Source organism: Mauremys reevesii, linkage group 12 (assembly GCF_016161935.1).
Source record: "Mauremys reevesii isolate NIE-2019 linkage group 12, ASM1616193v1, whole genome shotgun sequence".
In the NCBI taxonomy this organism is placed as follows: domain Eukaryota; kingdom Metazoa; phylum Chordata; order Testudines; family Geoemydidae; genus Mauremys; species Mauremys reevesii.
This window is the reverse complement of record NC_052634.1, coordinates 7,477,729-7,499,792: the sequence shown is the minus strand read 5'-3', so window position 1 is coordinate 7,499,792 and position 22,064 is coordinate 7,477,729. Positions and strand designations below refer to the sequence as shown.

General features: G+C 48.5%; 1 protein-coding gene across 2 annotated transcripts in view; it reads right to left on the bottom strand.

Annotated features, from left to right (window-relative positions):
• POU2F3 (POU class 2 homeobox 3) overlaps positions 1-21,312 on the bottom strand; it is a 64,618-nt gene extending 43,306 nt beyond the window's left edge. Inside the window, exons 1-4 of one of the 2 annotated variants that reach the window (XM_039496541.1) lie at positions 21,122-21,200; positions 9,197-9,250; positions 8,355-8,423; positions 7,948-8,038 (exon numbers count right to left, since the gene is read on the bottom strand). In XM_039496541.1, coding sequence (XP_039352475.1) covers positions 7,948-8,038; positions 8,355-8,405 — 142 coding nt within the window. In that variant the 5' untranslated portion in view covers positions 8,406-8,423; positions 9,197-9,250; positions 21,122-21,200. Of the gene's footprint in view, positions 1-7,947; positions 8,039-8,354; positions 8,424-9,196; positions 9,251-21,121 lie in introns of both variants that reach the window. The other variant, XM_039496540.1, reaches the window with a different exon arrangement.
• Between the last annotated feature and the right edge of the window lie 752 nt (positions 21,313-22,064).

Here is a 22,064-nt window from a genome sequence, read left to right as displayed (position 1 = left end):
CAGGTGTATTGTGGCAATGCCTAGGGCCCTGGTCCTGGATCAGGAGCCCCTTGTGCTAGGTGCTGTACAATCACAGAGCAAAAATATTTACTATTCTGTTGCTAAACATAAAGGGACAGATCCTCAGTTGGTGTAAGTCACCTTACCTCCAGTTACTTCAATTAATAGCCCAGATTTTCTCCTTCTGTGCTGGCTGCTGTGCACCACTCAGGCATTGCTAAGTGGCAGAATCTGGCCCTAAATGGCCAGCAGAGAGCATCCTCAGTGTAGGGGAGAAATCAGCTGGCACCAAGTGGTATCGTTAGCTCCTACACCAACCGTCCCACACACATCAGGGCGGCATGCTGGATGGCATTTGCCCGTGCTATGCAATTTACAGCTGGCATATGATCCCCTAGAGATCATACCCAGTTGGTGTAAGTTAGAGCAGCGTCTAACCTGCTCTAATTTAAGATGAGGGGTGGGGCTAGAGCAAACGTGCCAGAAAAAGCAGGGAGGCATAAGTTGCTGCTTGACAGCCCCTTTCAACCCCTGCCTGTGCCAAGCATATCTCTGTGCAAAAGACAGCCTGGGCCACTGTTTCCAGAGGCAGCACGATTAGTGGTTGGTGCACAGAGTAGCTAGCTCTCAAAGAGAAACACCTCCTCGCTCCTCTCTCCTGCTGTCGGGAACGTGGCTGCCTTGCTGATGAATAATTTTATTGACTGGAGTGTTGGCAGGCTGGCACCTGCCACTCCCCATTTAGGGTCCGTCTCTTGGAGTGCCTTTAAAGCTTCTTCCTTTACATGTCCAGTCAACCCAGTGCAGGGACTGGGAGATGCGCTCAGGAGCAAGGCCGCGGGGTGGCAAGCAGAAGGAGAGACAGATGCTTCTCTCCCACATTATCCAGGCTGAAGGAGTTCCCCAGGGTAGGAAGGCCGGGCAGAGGGGTGAGCAGATAGTGGGTAGGGATAGGCTATGGGAGAAGAAGAGAGAGAAGACGGTGAGTGAGATAACAGGGAGGGGCAGCATAGGTCTGAGCAAGGGGAGTGAGACACCAGAGAGAGGTAGGTACATTCGATACTGCAGCCACTACTACAGGGGGGCCATGCTGCGCTTACATCACCGCATCCCTGGTTAGAATCTCCCCCTCTTCAAGGTTAGATTTTAAGAAACATTTCTGGGGGGATCCATAGGATTCTTGAGGAAGCCGAGCAGGGCTTCGGGTGTCAATTAACAAATGACCTAAGGCACAAACCTGGGGTCTGGCTGGTCTACATGGAAGAGGTGCTACAAGTGTGAATTCCAATCGATTGATGTAACTGGTGCAACACCCCCCCCCAGCTTTTCCCAGGGCTGAGAGTGGCCTGTTTTGGTGGAGCTGAACCCATTTAGGCTAAAAACTGGTTTAAGTTAAACCTGTGCACCTCTCCTGTGTAGACAAACGCCTCGGAGAACATCTGTCTCCACGTCCCTCTCCTGCCAGAGAGACCCACAATCTCCACACGACAGGAGGAGGCAAGGGGGTGGGGTGGGGGACGCAGGCAGGTTCCAGGAGGAAACCCCCCAGAGCAGGACTTGTTCCCATGGGCAGTGGTTCGGTTTGCAGGTGTGGGGACAGGGGTCTGGAGGAAGAGGCAAGCAGTCCTGCCCTTCCAAAATGCCCCTGCTCTTCCGAGAGCACAGGGTGCGCTCACGTCCCTCTGATAACATCCTGATTAGAATAAAAGCAGCCTTTGTCCCCCCTCCTCTTGTCCTCTCCTCTCCTGAGGATGTAAAACCCCCTAATCATCTTCATTTGAATTTCAAATAACCCCCCTCCTATGCCTCTCCCCACACCCCAACTGCCTCTGAGCTGGGCATATGGAAATTTCTCCTGCCTCAGACCCAGCTGCGCTATGGAAATCAGCAGCCGTATGCAAATCCCGAGCAGGCCCCTGCACCGTAGCAACCAGCTGTTTCACTGCTGGCTGCGGCTGCCTTTATTATCTGGGCCCCGCCCTGGGGCTGATCCCTCTGCGGTGCAGGGCGGGAGAGGCAGAGGGACTCATTGGGGTGCTGAGGAGAGTTGCACGGGATGGTGGGATGTGAGCCCCTTTGCCCTACCTGGTGGACTGAGAACCCACCAACTTACTTCATATGAGTCGCTGTACTGCCACCTGGGAGTAACAGTAGGAGAGGACTGTTGCCTGGGCTTGCATTTGAACCACTGACCTAGAGGTGAAAGACTCCCTACCCCATTGAGTCTTGAGCCAATTAGCTTTACATTGACCCTTATTATGAACAGCAGCACCTTTGGCCCCCAACAGCGATCAGGGCCCCATTATTCTAAGTGCTGCACAGACATTAAGGGGGTGCCTGCACTGGGTCTGTATAGATGTACCTTCCCTACCTTTGATTGAGCCAGCTGGGTAAAAATAGCAGTGTAGCCATGGCTGTATGGCTGGTTGCTTGAGTACGTACCTAGGGTCAGGGGGCAGAATTGTACGTGGGAAGCTAGCAGGGGATACACTGCTATTTTTAGTGCACTAGCTTGATCAAAGCTAGCACATGTACGTCTTCCTGAGCAGGAAATTCCACCTCCAGCTGAAGTGTAGGTGTAGCCATAGGGAGACAGTCCCTGCCCCAGAGAGTTTACAATCTAACTAGACAAAAGGAGGGAGAATGGTTTATTGCCCCAGTTTACAGATGGGAAAACGGAGGCACTGAGATTACGTGCCTTGCCCAAGAGAGTCTGTGGCAGAGCTGGGTATTGAACCAAGCTGCCCTGCTCTCTTTGCAAGATCATCCATCCCCTAAGCACCCAGCAGAGTCGATAGAGATTAACACACTTAGGACTTCCAAAAGCAATTGACTGTGGACCCTAAAGAAGGGGAGAGCTTTTAGCTTGTGAAGTTTTTGCCTGGTGCGGTGGCTTTGGTGGTAAAGATTGTCTCCCATCTCAGGAACTGCCTCCAGTCTCTTGAGTCTCCTGCCAGTCAAGTTTGGGTGATAGCCACCCTTTTGGCCAACAGCCTGGAGACCACCTGAGCTGAAGCTCCCTAGCTGGGGCTGTGACAACTCACATCTTCTTCAGATGGGCCCAGAGGGACCTGTAACCCACACTGGGCAGTGGGAGGATGTTGGTATGAGGCCAGGATAGGATTCAAGAGGGAGAACAGTGGTTCCCAAATCAAGGGAAACAGGCTCCTCATGCTCCCCTGGAGCTGATTATCAGAGATATCAGGCACCTGCAATTCATTTGCCTTGGATGCAAGCTGAGGTGCTCAACTGGCCAGATCTTTGCTTGGGCTCTTGGAAGCGCTTCATGGGGAAAACAAAGACACACGGGTTAAATAACTCGGCGTGTGGTCTAAGTTAAGTCATCAGCAGAGTGAGCCAGAGAAGCCAGGACCCCTCACTCCCAGTAGTGTGTTCTAACCCTGCCACTGTGCTCCCAAAGGTGGGGCCTCGCATTTCACAAATTTGGACAATTTTTTTTTCCCCCTGGAACCCAGCTTCAGCACAGCGGCACAAAGCCATCCCGTGAGCCAGGGACTGTCCAGGAGGGGCCTACGGGGTGCACCTGAAGCACTGGCAGCACAAGCAAAGCTGGGCAGCAGAGGGCTCTGCTGATTTGTCTTCCTTGTCCTAGGACGCCCACCCGTTGTGCTCGCCCTGGTCTCCAGTGAGGCTGTGCAGCTCCCCACTTGCCAGGTGGAGCGGGGTGGGGATGGAAGATGTTCCCAGTGCCTGCAGCCATTCAGTTGCTGACAGTTGTGTTTGAAGTGCTTCCCTGTTGCATGTTTGTTTAAACCTTGGCTTCCCCCACCCCACAATCCCAGTGAAATCAAAGTAGCAGCTCTGCTTGGTGCGGGACCCGCAGTTCTGATCAGAGCAGATAGTGCACAGCAAAGGCCTGACACGAACGAAGGGAGGAGAGGCTCACCTAGTTGTTTCATTCCACCCTATAGTGGTGGTTTAGACAACCACAGGACGGAGCAGCCCTCTGCTTGCTGGCTTGGAGAGCAGGGGCGACGCTGCTTGGTGCCGAGCGCCCTCCACTGCCTTTGAAATCAACCCAATATTTGCTGGCATGGCCTGTGTCAATTTCCCCTGTACGAACTGGGCTCAAGATGCACCAAGGCACAGGCAGGAAAAGGAGGAGATGAGAGAGAAAGACGCACGCAGAAGCTCCACTCCCTCATGCTGCCTTCTTTCTCCCAGAGAAAACACACACTGTCTCTCAGCCCGGACAAACAGATCCAGCACACCAGAGGGGTCTGTCCCCTCCGCTAACCCCCATCTTTTCGTTTGCAGCTATCTATCCCCCCCGCTCATTTCAGGATTGATGATGATTTCACTTAGTATTTCCACAGCCCCACAGCGGAGAGCCGTGCCTCACAGAAAAAGACAAGGGAAGTCCCCCGCCCCGCCGGGCGATGCTGCACACGCTTACTCCATTAGAGGCCCCAAAGAAGGGGCTCCGTCGTAGCAGGTGCTGTATGAACACACAGTAAGACGCAGTCCCAGCCCCGATGAGTTGCCATGTAGCCCAGCCCTCATTAGCATAGGATGCTCCATTGGAGTCAGAGAGATTCCTCCTGGCAGCAAGCGTTGCAGGATTGTCCAGTGGTTAGGACACTAGCCCAGGTCTTGGGAGCCCCAGGCTTAATTCTTGGCTCCATCACAGACTTCTTGAGTGAGCTCAGGTAAGTCACCGAGGGTACATCTACACTGCAGCTGGAGCTGTAATTTACAGCTCAAGGAGACATCAATGTACGACCTTTACTTGAGCTAGTGCACTGAGGGTAGGTCTACACTGCAATAAAACCCCCCACTGCTGTCAGGTGCTGAGCACACTCACCTCCTGTTAGCACTAAGGGGAGCTGAAGATGCACCCGAGTGGCTGCGGGGGCGGGGGGGGGGGTAACACTGAGCGGGTTGAAATTTTTGAAGTTTTTTTTTTGTTGCTGTTGGGGTGGAGGAGGCAGGAAAAGGCCTTTTTTTAAAACTAAACTTTCACTGTCGACATTGTCAAAATGGTTCCTCTTGTGCCAAAAATGTCATGCCTTTTTACAAAATCAAAATTCAAAGGGTTTTATAGCTAAATAGTTAACACCAGTTTTCGGAGGGGCTTTTGGTAAAGGAAAAAGTTCACTAACTTCTTTGGAGGGGGAAATAGACAACAAGTAGGAAATGGGTCCAGTTGGAACACTTTGAAATGAAAACGAATTCATAAGTTAATACTTTTTTTCCCCCCCTTAGTGAAAATAGGTCATCACATTTCAGCCAGCTCTGGTAACACGGGGAAAAGTCATGAGTTATGCTTTTGTTGACAATTCCCATCAGAGCCTTTAGCTTTGTTTTTTAGATCTAGAGCCAGATCGACTGAGGTATTTGGGTGCCTGAAGAGGCAGATACGTGCCTAACCTGCTTTGGCACTTTAGAAAATCCCAGCTGCCGAAGTCCCATTAAAAGTCAATGAAAATAAATGTAATTCCCAATAGGCACCTATCTGCATCGTTAGGTGTTTGTAAATCTTGCCCCAGTACTTTTCCATTCTTTATAGTTACAATATTTGTAGCTGGGTAACTCTTCCTGGGAGGAGACAAGATACCTAGGGGGCTGTTTGGTTTGTTCCAACTTATTAGATCTTTTAAAAATGGAAGAAAACCAGCCCTCAATTAACAAGCCTTTCAAAGGGGACTTCTCCATGTGGAGTTCGTAAGCAAAATAGGTTACGATTATGAATAGCAATAGCCCTTCCCCTGGCAGCGTAAATCAGTGAAAATAAAATGAACTTTTCTGGAAGTTCAGTAAACGTGTCTGGTTATTTATTAATTCACAGAATAAGAGCTAAAACAGTTTTTAAAGAATAAAATATAGGCCAGATCCCTTCAATTGGCTTAGATCCATTGGCATCAGCGGAGAGATGTGACACACAAACTCAGACGGAAAGCCTGATTCCGCACTGAGCACCCTCCTTCCATTCTGTTGTGGTTTTGGGGGGAAGGGGAGCCAAGCTCTTAGCAATTCACAGGATCCAGGCTTGATGGTTTATTGTAGCTGGGGCAACAGTCCTGGGGGCCACACGGAGACGCTAGAATTTCACTGCAGTATCTGCTCACATGTCGGCACAGCCTCCCCTTCACTTCTGAAGACCCTGAACGTGGCAGGCAGCTACAGAGGTTGCATTAGGAGAGTCTCTAAAAAATTAACAACCAATTCGTTGCTTCCAACAGAACAGAAGCATTTCCTCCACCACTGAATGCAAAATCTTTACAGGTTTTTATTTCTCTGCATGGCTTCAAGGCCCTTAAAGCCGTATTCATAGAATCATAGAATTCAAAATCAGAAGGGACCATTATGATCATCTAGTCTGATCTCCTGCAAGATGCAGGCCACATAAGCCGATCCACCCACTCCTGAAATAATTCTCTCCCTTGACTCTGCTGTTGAATGCTCGAAATCATGATTTAAAGACTTCTAGTAGCAGATAATCCACCAGCAAGCGACCCCTGCCCCATGCTTCGGAGGAAGGCGAAAAACCTCCAGGGCCACAGCCAATCTACCCTGGAGGAAAATTCCTTCCCGACCCCAAATATGGCGATCAGCTGAACCCCGAGCATGCGGGCAAGACTCTCAAGCCAGACCCTCTGGAAAAAGGCTAACAATATCCTATCATTGACCCTTTGTACTAATTACCATTGTGGCATGTTATTGACCTATTGACTAAACCCGTTATCCTATCATACCATCCCCTCCATAAACTTATCTAGCTTAATCTTAAAGTCATGGAGGTCCTTCGCCCCAACTCCGATTATTCACTCATGTTTTTTAAATAAAGGTGCTTCACCTGTGCACTTTCACTTCCAACTCATCACTATTTTCCTGTTTAAATACAGCTAGAAACTAAGCTAATTCAAAATGACCATATTTTATCTAGTGAGCTCAATTCTGATCTCAGCTATACAAGTTTCATATCAATTCAACTCCACTGACTTCAGCAGAAATTACTCCACAATTAACCAAGTGCAACAAAGCAAAATCAGGCCCAATCACTGTGTAAAGAACTGATACTAGAAAGAGAGCTTGACTCATGTAATGAGCTGAAGTTCCCTAGGCTTAAAACAATTAAAAAGAGATTGCTGCTATCTTCCAGGAAACATAGGGCCAGAATTTCACAAGAGTTCAACACCTATGTAGACACCATAACAATGGGCCAGATTGGCTGCGCATTGTGTGCAGGGCTGTTTTGAATATCTGGCCCACATTGTGAGCACGGAACATTTAAAAATCTGGGGAGAAATCCTGGCATCACTGAAATGGGACTTTTGATATTGACTTCGGTGGAGTGAGGATTCTAACCCTGCCCTTCCACATAGAAATTTGCACTAACTAAAGGAGGCGTTCCTGGCTAACCCGATAGAACTTTTCCACTTCTGAATAAAGGGCTAGTTCACGTCCTATTATAATGCAATTATTTTGTTGTTTGCATTTAAAACTCTGTTTTGTTGTACTGCAGACAGAGATTCTTCACTGACTTCTGCTGCACAAGAGCCCTGCACATTCGATAGGTGGCGTCGTACCGAGATCTTTGGACTATCTGGCTGTGTCAACGGGTGCTGCTGGGTTCTCAGCACATTTTGAAATTTCGGTGCACATTTTGATGCCTAAGTGGAAGCGGAGCCCTTTTGAAAACCTGGCCCCAGCTGTGAGTGCCAACCACCTGTAACACTGATCTGGAGCTCTTTGGAATCTTTGTCCCTAAGTCAAAGCCCATTATAGTCAATGGGAGCCTGCTTGAATATTGTAAAATATGAAAGTGACACATCCAGTATATTGCACACTCTCCTCCAGTGGGACTGGAGGATTTGGTGCAAATCTGTGCTAAATTTGCATTAAAAAAAAATCAAGCTAAAGGCCCCATTCGTCAGCAATCGGTATTCAGGGAGCACTGGAGTAAAATGACTGCCAGAGTAATACCTGTTATAACTTTACTGATTCCAGTGGCATACACCCCGAGGAGGAATGTGACCCTGAGAGTTTTGTCTGCGTAAAGACTCCTGAACAGGCCCTGAAATACAATAAAGAGCTATCTGTGCAAGGTTGGGTACTTCAAGACTATATTAACATTATTAACCCATTCGACTGCCCATTGGATCTATTTCAGTGCTTAATCATGATGAACATTACTGAGCTTTGAACTGCTTAACAGCTATTAAGAAAAGATCTTTCATTCCCAGCTGGATCTGAGCTCAAATTTACTTCAGTGTGGATTCTTGATCAACACACAAGCTGGTTTGAGAAGTCGGATGCAAAGCACAGAACGCAGTGTCCAACAATGCATGCCTCCCGCTTCAAGCACCGTACGTCCTAGGATAGTCTCTTACCTGGTTCCACTTGGTCGGGTTCGTTCCGTGCTTCTGTGGAGTCTGCCACATCGCCACTCATCTTGAGTGCTGAAAAGAAGGCACAACTGATTTTAATAACAGATCCGGGCACACGTGGCTTCCACTGAACAACACAAATCAATGTGTAATTACAATAAGCCATCAGACTTTCAAATTCTTGCTTCCTCAACATAGAATATTCATCAGCTCCGAGGATGCCTTTTCCCTCCTGTTGCTCTCTGCATTTCCCTCATTCCTTTCCCCCTCCTCAGTATACCACTGTGCTTCTCACTTTTTGCACTGTTCGTTTCTGGCATCAGAGTGGCAATCAGGGTGCGAGATCCCCTTTCCTTATTGGTCTCTCCCCAGAGTTTATTACACCGGTTTCTTGACTGGGCTAACCAGGGAGAAAGGGCGCCACTGTTTCTCCTCAGTTTAGGGCCCAACCACTGACTCTCCTAACCTCTTCCCCCCTCTCCCATTGTTCGTTCACCAATGACAATGTGTCTGGTGCTGTACAAAACATACAGTAAAGACGATCCCTAAAGAGGCACGCACAGTGATGATGAGACAGAGCAGGAGAGGGAATACTTTAGAGCGGAGTCTCTCTCTCTCCTGCCAGTTACCTCCCCAATTCAATTTGCCTCTCTCTGTCCCACCCTCACCTTGATCACGGCTCCCCTCCAACCCTCCCCCACCCCATGCTTGTTCTTTAACTTCCAAAAACACAGAGTGGGCCACTTCATGGCATAGTGACACCCCAAAGACAATCAGAGCAATCTGCCACCTAACTCCAGCATTTCTGCCGGAGCCCTTTTTATCTCAATAAATCAAACATTTACCCTTAAAGTGACAGCTGCCACCACGCCTGGGGTCAGAACCTTCTTCAGGGACAGCTGAAAGAAAGGTAAGGGGAGAAATAGTCAACTTTGCCCTAACTTGCTGTATAGGTCGTCTCCTCATTAAAGAGCCAAAGCACAGACTCAGTTGAAGAAGGAAGAATGCTATAGTCAAATTCACATGGACTCCCCCCTTTCCCGAGAATTTTAACTCTTTCCAACATAGCTGGACAAATAAAAAAAAAAAAAGAACTGATTAATTTGCATAGGCTTCCAGCAGCCAATCCCCATTGAGGAGATGGGCTGATTTGCATGAAGTAATACCACCACCATGGGCAAGCTACATGTGTGCACTCGTGGTTTGGCCTGGATAAAAGAAGCAGGTGGAAACCTTCCCCTTAAAGAGACATTGCCTGAATCAGGCAAACTTTTTTTAAAAAACATAAATCAATTATTTTCATGCAGCAAGGAGAGAGAGGAAATTAATCCTGTTTTCATATTCACTCCCCGGTGTTACTAATGCTAACGCTGCTTGACAATATTCCAATGAAGCTTTTAGTTTCTCGATAGAAAATGCCTTTTTTGACAAAATTTAAATTTTCTTATTGTGTTCAACATTTTTCATGGCCAACAAAAGGTTTCAAAATGGAAAATTAGGTTTCATTTTGGTGGAGGAGAAAAGTAACACACTCACTTTTTAAGCTGTTTTCTACTGGAGTAAAAGTTAAAAAGTGGGCAGAAAGGGTTCCTTTCTTACCAAACTCCATTTGGGCCTGGATTTTGGTTGGGGTCTTTAGGGAATCAGAATATAACCAATTGTACTGCCATCCTGCCCAGAGTCCCAGGCTGAGATTGAGGTAACAGCTGGTTGAGATGTGTTTTTTCCTCCCATGAAACTTATTGACAAAAAACAAAACAAATACATTTTTGTTTTGTCAAAAAAAAATTCAAAAGTTTTTGGGGTTTCATCAAAACAAAAATAAAAACAAAAAAGCTCCCAACACTAAAAACAAGCAAGCAAAAAATGGGTTTTGCAACAACCTCTCCCCACTACCCAAAAAATTAATCCAAAACTAACATGGAAATTTCCATTTGGACAAAAACACCATTTTAAAAAAAACAGTTTAAAAAACCCTTAAAAATGCCCAGTATTTCTTGAACATCCAGGACAGTGGTTTTCAACCTTTTTGCAGACCCGTAAAAAGTTTCGAGTGGAGATGCGGACTCCTTTGGAACTCTTAGACATAGTCTGTGGACCCCCAGGGGTCCGTGGACCATGGGTTGAAAACCACTGGTCTAGGATGTGGATTTGGATTTTGTTTGCAGCAATGTAACTCCATTGGTTTTAGGAGAGTTACTCCTTATTTACACCAGCGGGAGAGAAGATCCAGGCCCTCTTGTAATTTTTTGGGCTAGGATGGTTGGTTCCAGCTGCAGTGCTGCCAACTCTCATGATTTTCTTGCCAGCTTTGTGATATTTGCTGCTTCTGTTAAAGCCCCAGCTCCTGGAGTCAGGTAGTTTTCTGAGACTAAAGTCAATTTCTAGCCCTTGTGGTTGAGAAGCAGAAAATGTGACACCCCCCCTCTTACAGGCTCAAATAGCAAAAAGCAAATAACCCCCCTCCCCCAAACACTTTTTTTTAATCTTATGATTTTTAAGACAATCTCATGAATGTTGGGGGAAGCTGGCTCCTGATTTTTGGAAATGCTACAGCTGACATCCTCGGAGGATTCCCCAAAAGCTGGTGAGAAATAAACCCAGGTGTAGATGGCTAATGAGATGCCAGTCTGCTCTGTGCAAAAGGAAACACCTATTTATTTACAGCTTAAGAGCCCTCCCAATAAACATGTGACATTTAGCCTGCATGATAAAGCAGACACATCAATAAACTTGCAGCAAATCAATTCCTCCAGATAAAGTCTGCTGCTAGACTGGAAGCCAATTTAAATTCATAATCTTCCTATGGCTTCTCGTTTCCACTACAGCTTTGCTAGGTAGGACATTTCACAATGAATAAGCAGGGTAATAAAAGTAAATGGGGAGAATAATGATGTGGATCCGTTTTAAAGCCCTCAGCTGCTGGGATGTCCTGAGTTAAAGGCAGTCACTGTGGTCTACTCTGCATTAGAAAAGGTTTGCTGGTGTAGCTAAATGGATATAGATCTCCCAGCAAATCCTTTAGTGGAGCTGCAGCTTGTATGCACAGTGCTTTTGCCACTATAGTTTATATCAGTTCTACAAATAAAATAAGCTATACTGGCAAACGGTCCTTTTTGCCAGCATGATTGTGTCCACTTTGAACTGCGTGCTAATAAAGACCAGCAAGACGTGTAGCTAACAGGAACCAACAAGCCAGGGGGAGAAGTGTCTTATCCGAGGGTGCACTTCAAAGGTTCACTGGGCTAGAACTAGGGGACGAGTAACCCATTTTGGGATCCAGGCATTGGGGATGGGCCTGGGATGTTCATGAATGCTTGGATCCTGGTGCTGACTGAAAACTAGCAGCATCTTCCAAAGAATGACTCCTTGGGAGAAAAAGCTACTTTGTTATATAGGAAAAGAAACCACTGGTAAGCATAGACCTTGGATTGCAGTTTGCCTGTGCAACTGTTTCTATTGCCACTTATAATCCTTACTCACTAGAACTCTTAAATCTTATTTTTTAGTAATACATTTATGATTGTTTCACTATAAATAGATGCCAGTGCTGAGACATCATAAAGCACCTGATCCTGGGTTGTGCCAGTCACGCTGCGTGTACACTGCTCCTTCAGGAACAGCTTACCTGGCAATTTCTGTGAGTGGCCAGTGACAGGGGCTGGCCACTGCAGGGAGCGCTTTGAGCACTCAGGGGATGGGGTGCTCCTATCATTAGCCTGTAGAGAGACGGGGTGGCCTGTGGGGACCTGGAAGGCAATGCTTGTGTGGCCAGAGGCTGCTGGCTTCAGGGAGCTTAAGCTACAGTGGGCAAAGATAAGACTGCTTCCTGTTAGAGGCAGGTAGTGGTGAGGGGCTGGACAACTCTGGTGGCCCTAGGGAGCATGACAGGTGCTGAGCACTCACAACTTGCTCTAAAAATCAATGGGATTTGCATAGGTTCAGTACCACTGAGAATTGGCCCAACCTTATTTAGTGAGGTGCCTATGTATGGATTTAGAGCTGCCTTTAGTACATATTCCTCCCCCCGCCCCAAATAGTAAACATTGGCTGTGGATGACCAAACAAATTTTAAAACATTGAACATACTTCCTATCATAAATGGCAAAGACATTTCTCCGTTGGTGGAAGTCTACTGATTTCAAGGCAGTTACACCAGCAGGGAATTTGGTCCAAACCTCGGTTTGGACAGTGAAACTAGCCTCATCAGTAGAGCTGGTTGGGAATTTTCTGACAAAATGTTTTGGTGGAAAGGCTCATGTCTCATGAATTTTTCAATTAATTAATTTTTTTTTTGCAAAGAGTTTTGAAGTTGTCCAAGCATTTCAAATGAAAAAAAGTCCAGTTTTAGGGTTCTTTCCATTTTGAAATTTAAGCTAATTATTTTTTTTAATGGTTGAAATCAAACCAAAATGTTTTGAAACCCACATTTCAGTTAACTGAAACCAAAACATTTCTCAACATCGGGATATTTTTGAGATTTCAGCTTTTTTGTGCTGATTCTGGATTGGCAAATTTTTCAAAATCAGAAAAATTGTTGAGAGATGGGAAAGCAGTTTCCTGCCCCGCTCTGTTAGTGAGTTTCACTTCTGTATGTAGCCATTTTCACCAGCTGTCTTTCCTGCCTTATATTTCTGTAGAGTTTGTGCTGCAAACCATACCAGGGGAGGCTTCCATCCAGACAAAAACAAACAGTTTTCATTGGAATTTAACAAGCCATTGAAACAATATGATCTATAGATCATAGATTAAAAAAACAAAATAAAACACAGGTCTTACAAAAACCTAACTATATGGCTTAAATGAGAGTGGCTGGGGATTGCTTTTAAAATCAAAATGATACTTTTTAAAGATCTTTAGATCACCCACAGATTGGGGGTCAGATCTTCAGCAGGTATAAATCAGTGAAGTTATAATGTCAGTGAAGTCGAAGCCTGAATGTCAATTCTCTTGTTATTTGGAAAAAATCAGTTCCTCCCTCACTTACTTGCCGACATGTGAGTCTGGATTTGGGTGTTTTTATTGCAACATTCGAATAGCTCAAGGACCAGTGCAGCGGATAAGGACAACAGGGGCCCCTGCTTTATTTCAGGTCCCTGAATCTTCATCAATTGCTGTGAAGAAGCAAAGAACCTTAACCTGAGTTCTTGGTAGGTGAAATGGCAGACACTGGTTCAAAGTCCATTGAAATGAATGGGAGTCTTTCTAGTGTCTTAAATGGGCTTTGGGGCAGACGCTTAATTTGCTTTTAACTTCCTTCATCAAGGCTTTTGATCAAGCAGGGCCATCTGAACAACCAGCAGCATCCACGACACCACAGCATTCCTGAGTCAAAAGCTGAGAGTGATGCCATGGAGTTAGCAGTCCCTTCCGCTCCCAGGACTTAGGGAACTCCTATGAGGTAATGCTAAGCCACTCAGACTTCAGTTAGTTCGTCTGGGAGCCCGAGAGAACCACAGGGTCAGGTCTGCATCCAGCCACCTCAATAAATAATCCATCTTCTGTTGACTGCAACCAAATCCTCCCTGCTCTCTGTGATGAGAGACATGAGCAGGGGAGTCTCCTGCTATACTCTTAAGGCTGGGGATCCTGACTGGCGAAGGCGCGTGCAACGTTTCATTACAGTTCTGGCACAGGGCACGTGGGACGTTCACAATGTAAAGAAAAACTGTATCTAATCATAGCACAGAGAAGGTGTGTGTGTGTGTGTGTAGAAGGGCCACTGATTTTTGAGGGCCTTCACTTTTGGGTGCATGTTAAGCACCTTGGGACTGATTTCCAAGGCACTGCTGAGCATGTCTGCTCCCACTGACACCAGTCTGGGAAGCCGCTACTGCTCAGCTCTTTTGAAAATCAGGCCCAACTTGGGAGCCCAAAAATCCATGGCCACCTTGTAAACATTTGGCCCCGATGACTGGGCAGGGTGCTCAGCCCGACCCCAAGAGCAGGAGAGGGATTGGAGGGGGAGAAGCCTGCCCCGATCAAACATATCAGGCCCAAACCACCCTGGGAGCAACAGCACGGACTTTGATGGAGCTGCTCCCACTTCTACCACGACAGAATCTGTCCCCCCTGGGCTGAGCTGGTTCACTGAACTCTGTTTCTCTCCTGCTCTCATAAACCCCTGTGTTTAAGATGACACCCCCAGCTCAGATACTCACAGCCGTGTCACAGTGCACAACAGTGGGCTTAGCCATCTCCTGTGATGAGGGGGCCAAGTTTACATCCACAGAGATACACACACTGAAGTGCCCCATGCCGATAGCTGCAGAATGGACTGACCCACAGATCCCTGCGCTCGCATGCAGACACTAGCCTACGCCCCGATGCACACAGCACTCCACACCAGCAAAGAAGTGCACCCCCAGATTATACACGCCAGCACACACATAGACATGGACATATGCCTGCATGGACTCCAACATGCATATGTCCTGCCCGGTCTCTGGGGGCTTGTCTTCACTGTAGTGTTAACTTGAGCTTTGCCCCTAACTTGAGTCCTGTCCACACACAAAACCCCTAAACTCGAGTACAGCAGCGCTTCTAACGCGAGCTGGCTGGCCTGTTGGTGGGGGGACAGGCTGCAGCTAAAGTGAGCACAATGTCTCAGCTTCTACCAGCCACGCTGTGCGGCTTGTAGGTTATTTCCCAGGTCTACTGAGAAGTTAAGCCGAGCCAGCTATGGCTGAAAAACACACGCTCCTGAGTGATCCAATCCCTGGCACAGACACAGGGCCAACAAGAGGTGGGAGCAGCTGGTACAAATTACCGGGGCCCAGCGGTCCGTAAGGGAGCCCGGAGCCCAGCTTCCCCGGCCCTGTTTAACCGGTCCACCTTTGCTGGGGGGCCCCAAATTTTTTTTCCACCAGGGCCTGAACCCACTGTTGGCGGCCCTGCACAGACAGCGTTAGTCATGGCAACGGAAGAACCCCTCCTGTCGCCGTAGCGGCTGTCTACACACTGTGGTGCGAGGGCAGCACCGCTGTAGTGTTTCAAGTGTAGACAACCCCTCAGAGCAGCCGTCCTCTCTGCAGCTAGGTTAACTGGAGAGGAGCGCTGCAGTGGAGACACGCATGTGAGCCTCAGCACGCCCACCTCAGCCAGTCAGGCTGCTAGTTCCCTGCTAGTTCCCTTCCCCCAGCCCCATCCACCCAAACACCCCCTCTTCCCCAGTCCGTCCCCCCCATTCCTTCTGTTTTCTCTGCCCCCTTTTCTCTCTTCAACTCTCAGCAACCAAACCTGAATCTGATGGCCCCCTCACCTATATCCCCTAGGAGCTGCTAACTCATGGCATCCTCAGTGTCACCACCTGCCTCAACATGGCAGGCAGCCTGATTCAATGGAATCGTGTCCCAGCCCCCTTCCACCCCAACTTGACTCCAAAACCTCTGCAGCCTGCTGGGTTACACCAGAGACCATCCTCCCTCCCTCTTACCTGTGTGCACAGACTCCAGATTCACCATCCTGCTGGTGGGACAGAATCCACAGCGCGCCCAGCCTCCTGCAGCCAGCCCCACACTGGCCTGTGGGGCTGCCAGTTTGCCCCCACCTCTGAAGCTGGGCTCAAGGCAGCTCCGAAGCACCTACACCTGCATTGCCCGGCGACACACTGGGCCAGGTGAGCATGCTGTGCACTTGTGGCCACGCCCCCCCACCCCCTGCTTGGCAGCATGCTGATGTTCTGAGAGCCTGGCACTCGGCCCATGCAAAACGCCAGGATTTGCATATTAGTAACTCTGGGACTGTTGAGTCCCCGCAGCACTAAACAGGGGGTGGGGTGCTCGGGAGAAGGAGGCAGCCGTCTCCATATGCTCAGCGCCGTGGACACACCTCAGAGCACCTGCCTCCCCTCCCACTGCCAAGCCTGCAAAAGAAGGGGCTTTGCTGAGACTCAGTCATCAGAGAGCCCTAGACCCCCGTAGGAAATGACGTGGCCTCCCTCATACCTCAGTGCCGACAAGGCCAAGACACCTGCCTGGGCACGCTGGACGGAAGCCATCAAAGGACCGAGCCAGGATTCTACCTATATGCTGCTCAGTCCTTAGATAAGGCTTTTGATCTTCTAAGCCCTGAACAGACATTGGTCCCCACTCCCACCATCGGATTCAAGGACGTGCATTCTTGTGCTCCATGGGGATCCGTGTGGGCGTGGGGTCTACCCAGGTGAATCCAGTTGCCAGGCCAGGGTAATTAAATTAACCCCACAGAACCGGGGTAATTAACTCGTGAACCTGCATGATATGCATCTGTACAATGGGGAAAGGGGGACACAGAGAGACAAGGTGACTTTCCCAAAGAGCTGAGGCAGAAGCATGGTGAGAACTCAGGAATTCCGGTCTGTCAGACCTGAGCTCTGTCCACTAGGCCATGCTGCCTCTCTATGAGGCCGATACCCTTCTTCCCACCCCCCATCCACTGAGGTACTTACAACAGGAGAGTGGAAAGATAGAACCACATTTGTTGGGTGACCTCGCAAGGCCCAGATCCTTCTCTCGCCGACACCAGAACCTCGCTGATGTGACACCACTGACTCAAGTGGAGTCACTCCACATTTCAGTCGGATAACAGAGAGCAGAATCAGGATCCCAATGGGTGCCAGCCCACACAGAACTCAAATCACACGGCAACCTGGATGGGCCCCACAACACTCACTGAGAGTTCACACGCTCCCCTCAATGTATGTTAAAAGCCCACAGCAGTCTTAAAGGGTCATCTACCCAGCTCTCTAATCTGGAATTTCAGGGAGCTGGGAGTCCTGCCATGAAGCCACTAGCGCTACAAAATTAAGTCAACCTAAATTATGTCAATATACAGCCACCGCCATCACTGACTCGGTTTCACACGTCCACACTACGCTCCTTGTATCGGTGGGGTCTCTCCTTGCCAGGAGCGCTCCACCGATTTAACTGCCAGTGTGGGGCACTGGGGGACGGTTTCTAAAAGGCAGCAACGGTTGATGTAAGCTACACAGTGTCTACACGGACACTGCGTCGACCTCACCACATTGACCTAAGTACCACGCCTCTCGCAGAGGTGGCGTTATTAAGTCGGTGTAGTGGGCGAGTGACATCGGCGGGAGCGACATTTTAGAGTAGACCCTTACTGAGTTAGGCTGACGTAAAGTGCCGGATGGCGATCTCGCTCCGGCGTGTAGAGAGCCCCCAGAGTGTATATTTGCTCCCAGAATTGTCTGTGGTCTCCTTTCCTCTCTGCCCCCGCCCGCACCACTCCCTAACCCAGGTCTTCTGATCCAAGTGCTCTCACTCTTTGTAGCTGAATGTCTGAGCTCAGATCTGCCCAGGCCTCTGTGCCGGGAATCCATCCTGAAAAGTGTTTACGAGCTCTCAGGAGCTGCCAGGTGCAAGCTATCACACATCCATTTCTCTCTCCCTAGCCCACATTCTGAGGCACTCAGCTTTCCCACATGCTGCACTTCCTGCTCCCTGGAAATACAGGTTTCTTCTGGGGATAGGCGGGATTGTTTTGCCCAACAGCCAACCCCCCCGGGTTTGAGAGCCTGAGTCAGATTCTGCAGCCGGGAGAGAGCGGGGAAAAGATGGGATGGTGCGGGAATCCCCAGCGGGGGGGAAACAACCAAGCGCATGAACCAACAGTGAGAAAAATGAGGCAGAGAGATGGAGGGTGAAAAGCAGAGGGGATACCGGGGTGGCGGAGGATGGAACAATTCTGAGGAAAGTCTATGAACATGTTTCAAAGCTGGGGGGCTGAAGGGAGGCTCAGATCCATATTTAGGTACTCACGGGCTGATTTAAAAGGGGAGGAGCCCTTCCTGCTCCCATTAGCCCACATCAGAGAGAGCAAGACCAGGCTGCCCAATTGTTACCAGTGACGCCAATACAACATGTGACTCACCCCCATATCTCGGCCGACACCAGGCACCTCAGGAACTAAAAGCATCAGTCTCTGCTGCTGAGAGCTGCTCCCAACTTGTATCCTGTGTGGATTGGGCACAGAGGGGTACACTGCACATGCTGACCAATGGATTACACATGCAGCCTTCCCCTGCTTGATACCAAGAGTTCTTGTCAGGAGCTCCCTGCTACTGGACACCCAGCCAGCAGCTCCTAGGGGGCGGGCTCAGTTCTGATGCTCTCTTCCTTGATCCTTTGCTCCATAAGCATGCAGCCACCTCTGGGGCTGAACGCAGCACCAGAACACAGTCTAACTCGAGTGTTAACACCACGTGCTTCTAGCTGGACAGAGGGCCTGGTCTGGGTGACAAACCTACCTCTGTGACCCTAGCCTGTATCTCAGGTGCATCTGACTAGCTAGCTCCCTCCTCTCCACCTTTCTGGGCTGCGACATAGATGCACAGCACTTCCTTATGGTCCATTAGGAGACATTTGATGCTTATTCTGCAAGGGATGCAATGAACGTGATATGAAAGGGATTGGAAATTCCGCAATCTGCAAGCTCAATCTTGGAGTTTGGATGCAGCTTGGGAGGTCAGAAAAGACAGGCACTCCTGGCCTTTGGTAGGAGAGACCCCACTGGCTCCTCTGATCCACTTGAGAGACATTTTTGGTTAACTGAATTACAGCCAATTGCTCTGACTGGAATATAGGAGGAGGGAACCAGCTTCAACTACTATTCTCACTGACTGAAGAAAAATCCAGTGTTCCTACACTGGCTCAGTATTTAGTTAGATCCAGCCATGGAAATAAATGACTTGCTTAATATGAGACATGTTACAAATCCTCAGATACTGGGACATCCTGCTATTTAGACTGAAGGGAAAAAGCCCTTTTCTACTGAAAATTTTTCCTTACTCCACTTTCATTGTTCATCATTGTCTTGCTTCCATTCCTTCATCTTATCCCTTATGGAAAAACTCCATATTCTACCAGCAAATGATAACTTTTCTATAGTGTTTCATAGCTATTCTATACCATTAAATGAAGAATTATATTCCTGCTATAGAATTCTACAGGATAATTACAAAAATACTCAGACTAGATGGTCATAATAGTTCCCTCTGACTTTAAAAACACATGATTATATGAAGAAGAGCATGGATATAATTCCTTTTCCTTATTCAGGCAGTTAGAATGATTTCTAGTTGGTTTCACCCTTAGTGAAGTCCATGGCCAACATTGTCACAAGTAGCCACTGATTTTTGGTGCCTCAGTTTCCCAGAGCCCAAACTTGAGGTGCTGGTCTTAAGAGATGCTGAGCACCGGCAGTTCCTATTGATTTCAATTGGAGTTGTGATGCGTAGCACTGCTGAAAGTCGAGATGCAAGCTGGGCCCTCAACTCCCTACCCCAGGGGCAGCATGTGAGAGCAATGGCCACTTTGGAAAGTTTGGCTGCATAAGCCGTTCAAGAACATTCTTGAACTTCTCTGCATGAACATTTAGTTCGTGGCAAGCTAGGTGTAAATCTACCCCACCCTGTGTGGACCCTGCTTTAACCTACTCCCATTTCAAAGTGGGATTGGATTAGTTTAACCCATTGCAACCTAACCTTTGCTATGTAATGTGCTTAATAGTTTATAGGATCCACTCATGACCCTAATAAAAAGCATTCTTTAAAAGAACAAGATTGTTGATTTTGGGTAAAGCAGGGCAGGGGAAAGCACTGGGTGAATTACATTTGCATTAGATTAAGATCATCTTTCCAGCGTAAGAGGGATTTGCTTTCACACTGTCCATTCTGAATTCTAGTGCAGATACTGTTGCCAGAAATCAGTAGCCCTTCTTCCGTGGCCTCTGTGAATGACCTATCCACACTACTCATTGCTTGTGCTTCTCTCTCTCCACCCACCAACATCTATTCCTCCCTTGGATAAACCTCCTGGGATGATGCTTGGTTTACAGAGCATGGCCTTTCACACAGGACCTTAAACCCAAGCCCCAGGTCAGATTTGCATGAACGTTAAAGATATCCTGATGCTTTTCCTGAGAGCATGGATTTATCCTATTCTTCTGAGCCAAAATGTCCTTCCACAGCTTGGGGTGTGACAGTTTGCTCTTGCCAACAGCTGCCTTTCAGTAATGTTGACTGTACAGGTGGATTGTGCAGTACTTTGGAAAGAAAATATTTGTGCCAAATGACATTTATTTCTCTACTGGATGCATTATTCCCATTCTTATGGGGACTGGGGAGTAGCAAGAGATCTTGCAAAGACCGGTGAGTGGCTTTTTAATTTGGAAAGTGAAGGAGAAAAAAAGTCTTTAGTGCATGGGGTTTAGCTTCAGGTTGCACTGATTAAATTCTCTTAACTGGGAAATGTATTGCCACAAACATCCTCCCCAGCTGAAAACGATTCTTCCTGCACACATGTTTTCCTAATTCTCAATGCACAAAGCAACTGAAGTGCTGGGGAAATTCAGGCCAGCAGCACACTCTTGTGGAGACTTCCAAAACCACAGTGCAAGCTCCTTGCTCCACTTGTCTAACTAAAGGAGACAGCAAAAACCTTTAGGTAAACCAGGGGAGTCAGCTTCCCCAGCTCTGAGGCTAACAGATTTCAGAGGAGCTATGCTAATTTACCAGAGCTGAGGATCTGGCCCCTGCTAGTCTCCGCTCCCGGGAGCATAACAGTGCCGGACCACTTCCAAGCAGCTCTTCTGGAAGATCTAATGATCTCTGGGTACATAGCCCCACCCCAGGGGACAGCCCAAACTTCTGTTAACAGAGGAGATAGCATAGATTCCTGAAACCCCATCGATTCCAGATCAGAACACACTGCAAACAAATATATTGTAGAAACCAAAGTGGTTTAAAGTCAGTTTCCTTCTTCACTTACCTACCAAGCCCCAGCGCTGGGTTTCCTCTGCTGCAGGTAATGGAATCACAAAAGCCCAGCACAGGGTGGTGAAAGCAGCTGTCTGCTTTGCTGCAGGAATTGAGAATGTCATTAACTGTTGCACAGCAGCCGGAGGGCCTGAACCCCAGCCTCAAGCCGCTGAAGGCTTTCAGAAGGCAGAGTGGATGGGGTGTCCCTGTTTTTGGTCAGGGAGCTGTGACCTCACACAGTTACGGGGGAAGAGCTCACCTGCAAGTGTAGCCCACTGATCTCACACAGTCAATCAGTAGCACAGCTGGGTGCTTGGCAGCTCTGGACCATCAGCCTAAACCTGGGCCACTGGTCTGGGGAGGGAAAGACTGAGCAGCACAGGGGTCTCCAACAGGATGGAGAATTTCCTTTCAGCAAGATCAGAGAGTGAGCCCATTAGCCAATGACAGCCAGGCAGCACCTCCCTCCCCCCGCCCCCGGTGGGCATGACCCTCCAGGGCAGTGAGGGGCAAGATGGTGGGAGAGATGGCAGCAGAGGGGCCACAACGCCCCCATGGGGAAACGTGTGCTTAGATACCCCTGGTGATAGGTCTGCTAGGGACACCTGAGAGAAACAACCTCAGCGCTGCAGAGTGGTATGGTGCCCACTGATCCCAGGAGGGGCATAACTGCAGAGACTGTGCCAGTGCCCCTGCGGCCTGGTGGGGTTTAACTCTATTGCAGCATGTTTGAAAATCCACCGGTGTCCCCGTGGGCTGGAACAGCAGAGCCATGTCGGTTTCCTGGCCCAACCATGGTCAGTGAGGAACTGGCAGCCTCAGCCAAGGGCATGGTTTAAACTCCCTTCAGAATGGAGGGAGGCAATCCTTGCATGACCCCGTAGAACAAAGAGCAGGAGCTCAGGAAGCAGAGAATGGAAGCCCAAAGGTGGAAGAGGGACAGGCTGGCCATT